At 37.3% G+C, this 13,798-nt stretch overlaps 1 protein-coding gene across 16 annotated transcripts in view; it reads left to right on the top strand.

Moving 5' to 3' along the window:
- PAM (peptidylglycine alpha-amidating monooxygenase) overlaps positions 1-13,798 on the top strand; it is a 282,583-nt gene that overhangs the window by 167,007 nt on the left and 101,778 nt on the right. For all 16 annotated transcript variants that reach the window (XM_027100526.1, XM_027100525.1, XM_027100522.1 and 13 more), the window contains 2 exons: positions 306-363; positions 12,227-12,314. In XM_027100526.1, coding sequence (XP_026956327.1) covers positions 306-363; positions 12,227-12,314 — 146 coding nt within the window. The remainder of the gene's footprint in view (positions 1-305; positions 364-12,226; positions 12,315-13,798) is intronic.

The following is a 13,798-nucleotide window of genomic DNA, read 5'->3' as shown; positions in this document are numbered from 1 at the left end:
TACTTTATATAGAAGCATTTAAAATGTTGCCTTTTAACTGTGACAGTATTAGAAATATTACTCATGATAATTGGTTTTATAAATAGGATTTGACGTTGTTTAGGAAAGAATCATAGAAAAATGTTTAGGGAACCTAAGTTCTAGGCTTAGCCCTTCCATTAACCTGGCACCCAGCATTTGGCAGACAACTTCACCTCACTGGACCAGTAGTTCTTTTTCAGTCATAGAGCCCATGCTTTTACAAGTTATTTCTTCTTTACTAGCAGCAGTTTAATTCATATTTTGTATCTTTCTTTCTTTAATAGTCTGATACGTACTTCTGCATGTCAGTGCATTTGCCAATGGATGAGGAAGCCTTCGTGAGTAAGTATTAATTGGATGGTGTGGAGGGGTGGGCAGTTGAAGGAAGGGCAGCTATTGGAAATCAGTGAAAGGTTCTCTTTGATGGTTATGAACATATTAATCTTTTACTGTCAGTTTCTAAAAATGCATTTATAGTGCCTAATGCAGATACAAACCAGTGAGCCACTGAGAGACAAGATTACAAACTGTATCTGGAGAGACTTATGAGTAATAGTAGTTAAGGAGTTGCATGCAGATGTCGATGGCTCCCAATGCCGTGTGGTCCCATTTGTAGAGTATTGGCTTTCTGTCTGTGGCTGGATGCTTAATTCCGCTCCACTCAACAGACTCTTTATATACCTGCTGGTTCATGCTATAAATCGACTGCACTCAGAATCAGCATTGGGGAATGTAAGATTTTACCTGTCAGACAAGTAGATGGATAGGAAGGAATGAAAGTAGGAGTGAATGAGAGAAGGGAAGAAGGGAAAGAGAGAGGGAGGGAGGGAGGACAGAAGGAACCTCAGCCCTGTTGTCTATATTATAGAATAAGAGGGCTCTTAAATGACAGCTCCTTCCCCAGCTGAGCCTTTAAATCAGATAGAAAATGTGACAGAGCACCATCTGTTTTCATCTAGATGATTTTAATTTAAACATCCCTTATGACAGACATTTAACTGTTTAGGGAAGACATGTGATTGGCAAATTATTCATGGATTTGCCCCCGTCCCTTGTTTTTTCTACTTTGAGATGTTGATTTTGGAGAGAAAGTGATGGTAATGAGAGTTGTACTTTGTTCCCTTGAAACTAATCTTCAAGTGGACTGTCTGAAATGGCTATTATATGAATTGTAAAATGTGTACAGTAGCCTTGGGGCCATCTGAGGATGAACTTTCATGAGGTGTTCCCCACAGGAAAATACATTATAGATCTTCAAAGCCAGAACAATGTGCATCTATTTTTTTCACACACTTTGGTGGCAATCACAACAGAAAATACAACCTGTATCAACACTCTAAACAAAATTTGCTCCATAGTTAACTCCTAAAAATAAGTCAGCCTTGAGAATTTGAACATTGCCTGAGTGATGTTCCTTTGTGTAACAATTGAACATTACCAGGAAAAAAGTTAGGAAGTATGGTGCTTCCAGATCCTGAACTTTAACTTTAAAGGGAGAAAAATAATTTAAGTTCCTAATTGTCGTGCTTTGAGTAACACCAAAAGTGATTTAGGATATAAATTCATAATTAAAATATTAACAGTAAAGCTTTCCTCAGTTTCATGTCCACATATTCGATAGCTTAGGAGAAAACAATGTTTACTAATAAAAAGGAACTGTACCTGAAGTTTTTCTTTACTAATTTTGTATTTTCTTTGTCCAAGTTTAGGAGTAGACTTTCTTCCTCCTGTTTTTGAAGAGAAGGCCCCTCTACACACCTGTATAAATATGGTAGTCGTGTTTCAGAGCAGTATTACAGGTCTCACATTAATAGGTTACTGGCTTGTTTCTGGAGGTAGTGGTAGTAAATGATTTCAGAGCTGGTGACTCTAAGGCCTATAAATATATATCCTGGAATGTGTTATTGCTCTCCTAATATAAATGTGTTTACTTTCATATAACTTAAAATTGAAAGTACAAGTCAACATATTCAGTCAAGAAAAATATTCACAGGAAACACATAAAGGGCTATATTACAACCAGGTGTTAAACATTTGTCCATTTTTCTTAGGCAACTCTCATCTAAGATTAAACTGTTTCCAGTTCTAACGTCCTTAAAGGATCTTATAAGAATAATTATAACTATTTTCAGTATTTCTTCTTTACTTTATTGCTGGGAGGATTGCATGAATACTAAACATTTTGTCACCTGTTCAAAACATGATTATTTCATTTTCAGTGTTAGTCCTTTAATATACTACCCCCAGGAGATTTGTGGTTACCGTTGTTTACATAATTCAGCAACCACAGAAGTTTAGGTGTAGGCAAAATAGAACTGGAAAATTGAAAACCAAAGAGAAGTACCAACAATGATTTATATAAGGGAGTAAGTAAGGAAAAATTTGCATGTATAATCTCATTAATTCTTAGGACAGCACTGTAGGTTGTCCTATTTCATATAGAGAAACAGAGACAGGAACATCTGTGTCTGTGATTTAATCAGGTGCTAGGACAATAGTTTGTCCTATTATAGGCATGCTTGTTCCTATAATCAGCCCACCACCAGCCATCGTTTACTGAGGACTTGCCAGACACTAAGACACAGAAAACTAAGTGTATTTAAGCCATTTTAGAGAAAAAGAAACAGAAGGTCAGAGAGGTTAAGAAGCTTTTACTATATATGTGCTCCCTACATGTATGCCATTTAAATCATAACAGATTTAGGTGTGGGGATAGTGATACAGGGGATAAAGGGAAGAAGTTATCAAATGGATAGAAGGAGCTGAAATACAGCAATCGCACATCTCTGTCTTCCTCACATTAAAAACAATTATTCTTTCATTCCCTTACCTTCATTCCCTACTGGGAACACTCTGGTCAGTTCTGCCAAAAAGTAAAATAAACCTCAAACCATCTTATGAAATAAAACCCAATACACATGAAGGTTTAAACATTTGCAGAAGGCAAAGGGCTTGGATATACAGGTTATATGTTGGGAGGGTGATTATACATAGCTTATCCCAATTCCCAAAGTGAACGTTTTAGTTGTGGGGTAACCAAGGCTTTTCCATGAATGAAATTTTGGCTTTTTTGTGTGTTGTCTGAAATTCTGGGTCTCAGGGTGCCTTATCATAAGATTAAATATGGTTAGAAATGAAGACTTGTAAGCACCTATAAAACTTTGTTCATTTTTTTTCTTAAGACACTTATCATTTTGCACCTTCTGTTTTCATTATCTGTGCCCTTAAAATGTTTGAATGCCAGCAGGATATGTGCCACAGGATATGGTAGGGACTCAGTAATTGCTTGCTTATACATGAGTGGACCCTAAAAAAGTGTTTTGTTTGGCCATTTTATAAGGCAACATATTGAATAGTAGACAATTTACTCTTTTGTCTTAAATTATACTCATTTGAATATAACGGAATAATTGTTTTCTAAGAAAGGCACTTGTTCATAAATTCAGCAAACTTAAAAAAATTTTTTTAATAGATCTTTATTGGAGTATAATTGCTTCACAGTACTGTGTTAGTTTCTGTTGTACAACGGAGTGAATCAGCCATATGTATACATATATCCCCATATCTCCTCCCTCTTGTGTCTCCCTCCCACCCTCCCTATCCCACCCCTCTAGGTGGTCACAAAGCACTGAGCTGATCTCCCTGTGCTTATACAGCTGCTTCCCACTAGCTGTTTCACATTTGGTAGTGTGTATATCTCAATGCTACTCTCACTTCGCCCCAGCTTCCCCCCCGCCCTGTGCCCTCAAGTCCATTCTCTACATCTACGTCTTTATTCCTGCCCTGGCACTAAGTTCATCAGCACCATTTTTTTTCTTTTCTTTTTCTTAGATTCTATATATATGTGTTAACATACGGTATTTGTTTTTCTCTTTCTGACTTACTTCACTCTGTATGACAGACTCTAGGTCCATCCACCTCACTAAAAATAACTCAGTTTTGTTTCTTTTTATGGCTGAGTAATATTCCACTGTATATGTGTGCCACATCTTCTTTATCCATTCATCTGTCGATGGACATTTAGGTTGCTTCCATAGCCTGGCTATTGTAAATAGTTTAGCAAACTTCTAAAATTCTGCCGTGTGCCAGTTATTGGGCTAGGCAGTGGAGATGTAGTATGATACAAATTCAAGGAAATCACAGCCTGGCAGAATTCTAGAAGACAAGAATACAAATGTTACAACATATAAAAAGGACTTTCTTCTTTTGCTTTTCAAATTTCTGAAGAAAATTACAAAAGGCAGACTGCTTATTAGGACTAAAACAAACTCTCTTGATGGTGGTAAAAGCCAAAATTGCCTTTGAGTAATTTATAATTTTTACACTTGTGTGACTAATTATGTAACTCATTTAAGTAAACATATTTCTTAATTTTGAGAAGATACCATCACAATTATCATGGAATTTCATGTGCATATGCCTGTAATATATACATATAAGCCTGTCCAACATGTTTGATGTGTTTATATGTTAGCATTGAATTATTAAATGTGAATTAAAGTAGGTGTTTGAGAAAATACTATAATGAAGATAAGTATAATTTTCATCTTCTGAACAAAATGATAGCTTTCCCTAGAGCACTGCTTTTGTTTGTTGTTTTAATAAAGAACCACAGAACTGGAATGGGTGAGGGTATGATAAAATCTACATTCGACCACTGCACTGTGTTGCTGTCTGAAAGGTGTTTTATAGACACTCAGAAGAATTGGCTCTGACAGCAGCCCACTCAGCCAAGAAATTTGACTGTCATCTTCATCCACTTGCTTTCCCTGACATGGATGACCAGTAAATAAATGTGTCTTTTCCTTAGTGAATGATGGCAGGTCCCTATCTATCAAATTGCACTATACACATCAGATAGAAGCATTGAATTTAGAAATAGATGAAAATTAATCTAATGATTCATTGCTTTTCATTTTCTTGGGCTTCTCTGTTGAATGTGAAACAATTCCTACTGCAGAATTGTACAGTTAGACTTGAATATTTCCAAATGTGACCTGTCTTAAACAAAGCACATGTTAAGGTGATGTTGGGCTACTTCAGAAACTACAGAAGCAATCTAATTTTGATCATGCTTATGGGTCAGCTACATAGTATGACTGTAAAGACCAAGATCTGGCAGGGTTCAGTGCTCATTTATCCACATTTTATGGCTTTGACAGCAGTAAATAGAAGGGGGTGTGTGTGTGAGTCCCCATCCCAATGCAATCATTCTGTCACCTTTCTGCTTCCAATTAATTGACTACATATACTTCTCTTTTCACCTAGGATTTTCTCCAACATGAATAATTTAGTCTCTGACTTCCACGTGACCGTTGGGTACCTCCCAGCAGCCATACTCAGAGGCTATTCTAGTTTTTTAGTGAAAGCTACTTGGAGAGAGCTGAAGTAGCACAAATAAGATACACTGTACTGGAGGTCTCTGATGAGTGGCTAAAACTTCATTTGCTTGGTCATAATCAAGAAGGAGAATCTGTTGCTATGCACTCTGTCTCAGCATATTTCTTAAATGTCCTCTATCCTTTGGTCACCCAAATACCCACATTTCCAACATGACAGCCCCCCCAAGCCCCCAGAGTTTTGTCAGGTAATAAAACAGAGAGGAGGGGTAGGAACCATTTCATTATATTTTATGAAGCTGAGACTTAGGAATGTCTTCAATTCAGTGCATCTAGAGGTCACCAAAAAGTAACTGACATGTTGACAAAGCTGTTTTAATGCAGTAATGTCAAAATGCCACTCCTCCCCACTCCCCAGAAAATGGCCAATTCCAAAAGCCCAGGGTTAGATCAGGTTTGATGTGTAAAACGTCCTTCAGTGTCTAGGGGTTCTTGGCATTTTGACAGTCATTCTGAAGTATCCATTTCAGCTATTTCAGTGGGGACAATTTCAGTGGCCAACTCTAAAAAGACCAGTGTGAACTGTTTTAGTCAGAGAAAATTTCATGAGAGAGATGGCAGTGTTTGATCTGGGTCTGGGAAGACGGTCTATTTGGATCTGCAGAAGGAGGAGAATATTCCAGCTGCCAACCATATGAGCACAGAAGGAGCGTACTGGGCACACGCGTGAGCCTCGCCACTTGCTGGCTGCATGGCCATGGGCGGTTGTTACTCAGGCTCATCTGTTTGAGGGGGAAAGGACCAGACTCATAGGGTTGTTGTGAGCAGTAAATGAGCCATACACAGGGTAAGCCCTCAGTAAACGTTAGTGGTTATGGTTACTAGGTGAGAAGGGCAGCCAGTGAGAGCACAGAGTGTATGTTGGAGGTTGTCTTGTTGGAGATGTAGCAGGATCGGAGACTGCTGCGATATTCTGGAAAGGCAAGAGGGGAATGTGGATTTGATTCTGTGGGAAATTAATAGGGGGATGTTACAGAGATGACATTACAAAAATAGAGCTTAATGAAGCTTATGCTATTTTATCTTGCATAGTCTGGCTGGTAAAGTCTATTTATTGACCGTTTAGTTGGTTCTGACATATACCAGAAAGTTCCTTTTTAAAAGGTATTTCATCTAGAAGTTTAATTCTTTTTGTGCTGAAATTCCTTTATTCAGCGGTAAGGATTATTTCACTTGAAATTTGCGTTCAATTTACAGACTTGCTTGCGTGTCTTATTTCTTGGTTAATTTGGCAACAGCAGCTTAAAGTCCTCATAAACCACGTTAAGGATTCTTTCTGAATTGTATATCATTGTCCAAGCTAGCGAGAGCTAACGACAACTTTTCTCTTAAACTTTCTGATTAAAAATGTTCAAGCAGAGGTCTTTATTTTAGTGTAGAATTGCTTTATGGTTTGCAGAAAGCCGGCAGAAGGTAATATAATATGCCATTGCTGTGGGTTTTCAACATGCAGCCAAATGGACTATGCTGCTGTGAGCTTTACATCTGTCTGAACTTTTCTCGCCCAACTGCAAGATTATGAACATTAAGGTTGATCATAGCCTACACTTAAATTGCAATTTAGAGCATTATCTTCAGTTCCTATGAATGGTTTCTGAAGTATAATCTTTATTTTTTGGAAATAAAGAAATGTTTATGGGAGTGATATTAAGATTGGGGAACTGATAATTTTTTTTAAATTATGACAGCTCTTTTACATTATTGTTTCTTGAACCTTACATCTCTCTATTTTCTCAATGTTGAAAATGGCTTGAAAGCACTAGGATTATCAGAAGACGGACTCTATCACAGACATGAACATACTCACCAGGGGTTCCATTTGTATGCTTGCTTCAGACCTCAGCCCTAAAACGATTTTAGGTGATACAGCTAAAACTGCCTGACGTAATGTAGAGTTCCAATGATCTCTTTTAATAAAACAATTCTAAAGGATCAACTAATTTTTGCCTTCAGAAACATTTATAAATTCGTTTTAAAAGAAACCTTGTCTTTACTGTTTACTCTGTACATTTAAAAGAACTATACAACCCAAGTTAATTAAGATGAGTAAACTCTGCATATGCTCACGTGATAGAATATATTCAGCCACTGCCACTGAAAATGTTGACTGTTGTCAGAATCACCTGATTCACCTTTGAAATTTTGCAAAGAGACACTTGCCTGGAACAACTTTTGGAGATTCAAATAAGATATTGATGGGGGAAGGGGCAGGACTGATCTAGGATTGGCCCTGAGCACTTGTATTTTTAACAAACTCCATAGGATAATTCTAATGCACAGCACTAGCTGAAAAGTATCATTGACAAAAAATGTTTAATAACATGTAAAAATATCCACAGTATATGAAATAAGCTGTTTACTGTGTGTAATATGATTCCACTAAGAGGAAAAAAGAAATAAAGTTAACAGTTTTCTCTGGTGATACATATAGGTAATAATTCAGGAATGCCTAAGTTTTGGAGATTCAAACTTGCATTTGCAGTTCCTTTTTATTCGATAGGTTAATTATCCATGGTCTGTAGTATTTCTTTACTGCCTTCCTTTGGCTAAAAAGGGTGTTCCTCCCATTTCCAGTGGTATTTCGGGGTTGGTTATATGTGTACATAGATATCTCCTAAATTGCATATTCCTCCACTTGGCTATGTGAGTTCTTTGAAATATTTCCACGTCCTAGGTCTGGCAGATACATCAGAATTTGACATGCAGACCTGGATATCCACTTGGAAGGGAAAAATGGAGAGAAAGCCAAGTGCTAAATGAAATTCTCTCTTAGGTCACATTTTTAGAAAATTTTATGGCCCTGATTGTAGTCTGATGTTAGCTAAAAGAGGCCATAAATCCTGAACAAGCTCATGCAGTTAGAACAAATTTTGCTTAGAACTCCAGAAAATAGACCTAGTTATCTCTCTGCTCAATATGTCACCCACACATGTACTTTCAAGTCTTTCATTTCAGATGAAATTATTCTTTGAGAAATCCTCCAACCTATGCACTTGCAGTATTATCACATTTCCTTTAATTAATGTGCTTGAGTCTCTATTTCTGGAGTCTTAGTCCTTCAAAAGTATTTGGTTCCCAGGACTCACTCGCACTTAACTTGCCTATAAAATTTCCCCTGGTCTTATCCATTAGGCCGTCTGAACTGCTAACACCCATTGAGGCTGAAGAACCATTTCCACTTAAGCAACTGTCATCTTATTATTGAGTTAGAGGAGTCAGTGGCACTTTTAATCTTATCGGATATAATACACGCTTGCATTCTCGCAAGGCAGTGGTCTTTGCCTGTTTGTCACCATCCCAAGGCTGCCTTTGTTTATTCTGCCTGTCAGAATCGCACACTTAAATGCAGTTGTTTTCAGTATTATCCTCTAGCTCCCTTCCCCTTGGATCCTTTATTTCTTTTGGTGTATGATGAGAGAAAAAGAAAGAAGGGGGAATTTAAGATGTGATTTTTAAATATTTTTCCATATTTGTGTAGTGTTGAAATCTCTAGCATAGTTATCTGTGTATCCTGTGCTCAGTGGACATTATTCTTATTCCCTAGGGGTGGGGTCTTATTTTGCAAAGCCAGGAATAATAAGTAGGAGTGGTACAAACCCAGGAAATGGACCTGTCAGCCTAATCTTTTCCCAGTTGACCTCTGCCCAGTACTGGCAGCAGGCCCTTCAATGAAACTGTCCAAGTCCTGCTTTATCTTTGCTCTATTTTATGGCATCTACTGTTTGGTTTAGATTTGTATTTTGATATGACATTTATTTTGCTGGATGTGTTTTTCATTTCAATTTGCAATGAATTTTACTTCCAGATACAATTATATGAATAGTTTATTATACTCTTTCTTTAGGAGATGAAAAAGATGGTTAGTTGTTTGTTTTCACTCTATACCAATAATTTACTTGGCATTTAAATTAGATCTTGAGTTTCTGCAGGAATGTATGAGTCAGTGAGAATAAGTTTTTATGAAAGGGAACTTTGAGGGATTTTCTTTTTTTTTTTTTCTTTTTGCGGTACACGGGCCTCTCACCGCTGTGGCCTCTCCCGTTGCGGACCACAGGCTCCGGACGCACAGACCTAGCGGCCATGGCTCATGGCCCCAGCCGCTCCACGGCATGTGGGATCTTCCCGGACCGGGGCACGAACCCGTGTCCCCTGTATCGGCAGGCGGACTCTCAACCACTGCGCCACCAGGGAAGCCCCTGAGGGATTTTCTTTTACTACCCCTTAAAGATATTGACTTCTTTCTCGCTATAGAAACTAAAATTAAACACATGTCTACTAAGAGTTCACTGTGGAACAAATAAGTGCTTCTTAAAATAGTATGTCAGAAGAAGGGAAAAAAAAATCAGAAAGTGGCTAGAGAAGTTATACTTTGAATAATGTTTGCCCTGTACAAAGGACAATGAGAAGATCCTCTTGCATAAGCAGGAGCCCAAGCAAAACTTTTGGCTTTGCTTCCTAGTGAAAAGCCACAGAGACTGTATGTTGTTGTCTTCGTGATCTATTCTTCTCCCAATAGGTCTCTTCTCTGTCCTTACCTGAATCTTTTGCTTAATATTTGACTTTATAAATTTAATGGTAGCCCACTCTTCTTTCAAAAAGGTTTTTGCTTTGTTTCACAACAGTACACACACTGCATTAATATTAAAAAAAAAAAAAAACCCAAAACACTGTTAGGGTCTACTACACAGACCCTGACAGCTCAGGGCTGTCCCTAAAACTGTCCTGAGCCTTAACTATGGTTCCTGTTATCACCTTTGGTGCTTTTGTTTACCCTCATGGCTTCAGGGTTCAATTTTTGAGTGATTCCCAAATATGTAATTCTCTGATCTCTTCCTTGAATAAGAGTTATGGAATTCCAATCTTCTGCTGGATCATTACACCTGGATTTTTAGCTGACACCTCGAACTCACATTGTTTTTTCATCCAGCAGTTTAATTCTTGATAAAATGCACGTGGCCATGTTGGTTTATTACCAAAACTCCCAGAATGATTCAATCATGGGAAATCTATTAATATAATCCACCCATAATCAAAGAATCTAAGGGGGATGGGAACCCTATGATCATCTACATAGGTTCTGAAAAAGCAGAGGAGTCAGCCTCTCATTTGACAGCCCCTCATAGACTGGCTGGCATAGGGATATATATTTAAAAAAAAAAAAAGAGTGGGAGGTAGATTTAATCAGACCAAAAAGTTATAGACATCCATAGAATGATAGAAGCCATTTGATAAAAATGAATATAAGATAGCAAATTGCATCACATACCAAAATAAATGTAAAGTGAGTAAAAGACAAAGGCTAGGTGCTCCCACCTCAGGGCCTTTTCAATCTGCTTCCTTAGAGGAATGATCCCCTGGGAGGATTCTGGAAGGGGGGAAAGAAGTCCCGCACTCAACTTGAGAGTGAGCCTATGGAGGTAGAATCCTTCTTCCATTTCTTTTGTAACAAACTTAGTCTTGGTAATGATATGATTTTCTATGATTTGGGAACTATTGTAATTTCTAATTGTTTCTTTCCTTCCAAAGTGTCTTCTTCACTTTCCTAGGCTTACTATATTCTTTGGTAACAGAAAACAAAGCCTCAAGTTATATCAAGTCCATTTTCCAGCTAACCTCTGTTGGTTTTTTAAATAGCAGTATGAAAATCTCAAGATGTGATTTTTAGGCTTTAATTCTTATTTTCAGTGCAGTAAATGAAAGGCTTTTTATTTTCCATGAAAGTTGGGAGTCAAGATGGCTCACAGTAGGCACCTTGTGTTTTCTGATCAACCACACTATGCAAGTCATGGTGCTATAGTTTGATGTAGAACATCTTTTATTTTATAAATACATATGTCTCAGATAGACATTTCAGCAATAAAAGGTGTTTTATTAATTTTATCAAATAGACAAAAAGAGCTAAAAGATGCAGTTTTACACACACCCAAGACTTAAGATCATTTTAGACTATTTAGCATTTTTATGTGTAAAGGTGACTTGAAAACTGCCCAGTAGGGCAGCATTTTGAATGTGGACAAAAGGGGATGAGCCACACCCAAACCAGGAAAGAAAGCTCATGCTCGATATTGATCATACTAAATAATATAACTTACCCCTGATTTTTCTTTGTTCTACCTCTGAACTGACTTTTGTTTATTTTAATGTCTTTCAACCACTATTATTAGGACAAAAAGAGAAATGACAATGTGCAAGTTTCAGTATCCCTTTAACAAGTGCACAGTACTCATCCAGGACATTTTTCTTCTTGTGTATTTTTGTAAAGATACATTTTCCACTTTTCTTTTCTTTTCTAGTAACTTGTTTCTCCATATCACAATCCAGTGGCTACTGTTATTTTAAGATGATAATAAATTTGTGTTCTGAATCCTTTTGCTTATGTTTTGACCACTCACTGTGGCTTCTGTTTCAGTACAATGTTGTGCAGTATTGTATGGTGCTCAGAACTGTACCGAATTCTGGAAGGAAATATATTGTGAATACGTAGCCTGGAGCTTTCATTTTATACCCACACAATGCTCTCACCACTTTAAAAGGGGGCTTTCATTAATGTGTGTGTGGGTATATCTGTAGTTTCAGCCTATTATTTTCTCTTTTGTTATATAATAGTTTATTATCCTACTAAATTATCAAATCCTGTTCATCTTAAGGAATAAGATAATTTATACAACCAGAGCATTCTGTCATAAGAGCATCAAAATATCTTTGTTATACAGCTACTTGAAATGTTGAATGCTGGGGTCTCTTGTGACACTTGTGCACAGAAGTATAACTTGTATTGACGATCATGTATCATTTTCTCTTAACAGTTGACTTCAAACCCCATGCCAGCATGGATACTGTCCATCATATGCTACTTTTTGGATGCAATATGCCAGCGTCCACTGAAAATTACTGGTAAGGGATGGGTTCATAGTACATAGATGGGTGAGAAACTGTGTTTTTTATAAGTACAAAGTGCATCTCTGCAGGTATTTTACAACTGATTAGTAAATAGGCAGAACATTTCTTTTTTAGAAAACAATGTTGTTCTTTTTTGCATCACATGGTTGCCGTGGTTTGATTATCACAGTTATTTAGTCTGCTGTGGAACACAGCCATCAGTCTTTGTCACTGACTTTATAAATATATGTCTGTTGTCATAGATAATGTGTCAAGGTGGAGACAGCTTGTGAAGAAAGATTGAAATTGAGATAATGGATACTCTGATGTTTATTTCTTTAAGTTCATGATTCAACCCAAAGAGCACCATAGATCTGTTCACTGAGTACTCTTTTATCCCAGACATTGTGCTAGGTGATCTGTATACCCCATTTAAAATGAAAATTAAAATTTAGCCTAACGTCTTTGCAAAGTTGGTATTATTGTCCCCACTTTACAGGCAAGGAGTCTGAAGCTCAAAGATTCAGTGATTTGCTCAAGGTAACATGGCTGGTGGGTGTCACACCAGGATTGAACCCTGGTTTGTTAGATTCCAAATCTAAAGTTATTTCTCTTTTACCACAGTGCCTCCCATTTATTCAAGTAACTGTTGCAGTTTTAGAATTTAATCACTGCAGTGAATCTTAATATCATGTCTTGAACAATCAATAAACATCTGTTAAATGCCTGTTATATGCTAGAACTGCAGCAGGTGCTGTGGGATGTTCTAGGATAAATAATTTTCATTTTATTCTTTGGTAGTTCATGAAGATCAGTGATCTTTGAAATTAGCCGTGTGTTTTAAGCCTCATATTTTGCACCTATAGGCAGAATCACTGTTACATATTTAACAATCCAGAATGACTGGTGTGTCCTGCTTTGCACTGGAAAGGGGTCTGTTCTGTGGTCCTGCCCCTGCATGATCGTGTAGACTGATAGACCTTTCTCTGTGCATCCTAATATTCATCAGGCTGATTCGAGGCATGCAGCGACTGCTTTCTAGTCATTTTTACAATAAACAATTGTAATATGTATTTGGAAGTGTTAAAAGCATGGGGCAATTAGTGGAAATCTCCATGGACCAAGTACCATCAAAGCATTTGTTAATAGGCTTAAGTTATTTGATGAAAGGGGCGTATCACATGGGAACCCAGCTCACATGACTGGGTTTATATAAAAATGGAGTCAGCAAATCACAGTTAATACCCGTTGATATCAACATTCCTGTTTTTGCTCTTCAGTAAATTTTTGTAAATAAAATCCTGGCATTAAAAGATTATTCTGTGACAGCCTTTTCTGAATCTTATTCAGCAAATCACACATTTTGGTCTTTATGTTTTAAAAATATGTCTTGTGAAATTAGCAATATTTACCTTTGAACTAGAATTAGTGAAAATGGCTAGAGGGAACCTGCTTTAGCAGATTCTCTTGGTTCAAGAGGATGAATGAAAAAATAAAAT

Source organism: Aethalodelphis obliquidens, unplaced genomic scaffold, assembly GCF_003676395.1.
Source record: "Aethalodelphis obliquidens isolate GAN/ISIS:26980383/991018 unplaced genomic scaffold, ASM367639v1 scaffold4, whole genome shotgun sequence".
NCBI classification, from domain to species: domain Eukaryota; kingdom Metazoa; phylum Chordata; class Mammalia; order Artiodactyla; family Delphinidae; genus Aethalodelphis; species Aethalodelphis obliquidens.
This window is presented reverse-complemented; position numbering and strand designations above follow the sequence as displayed.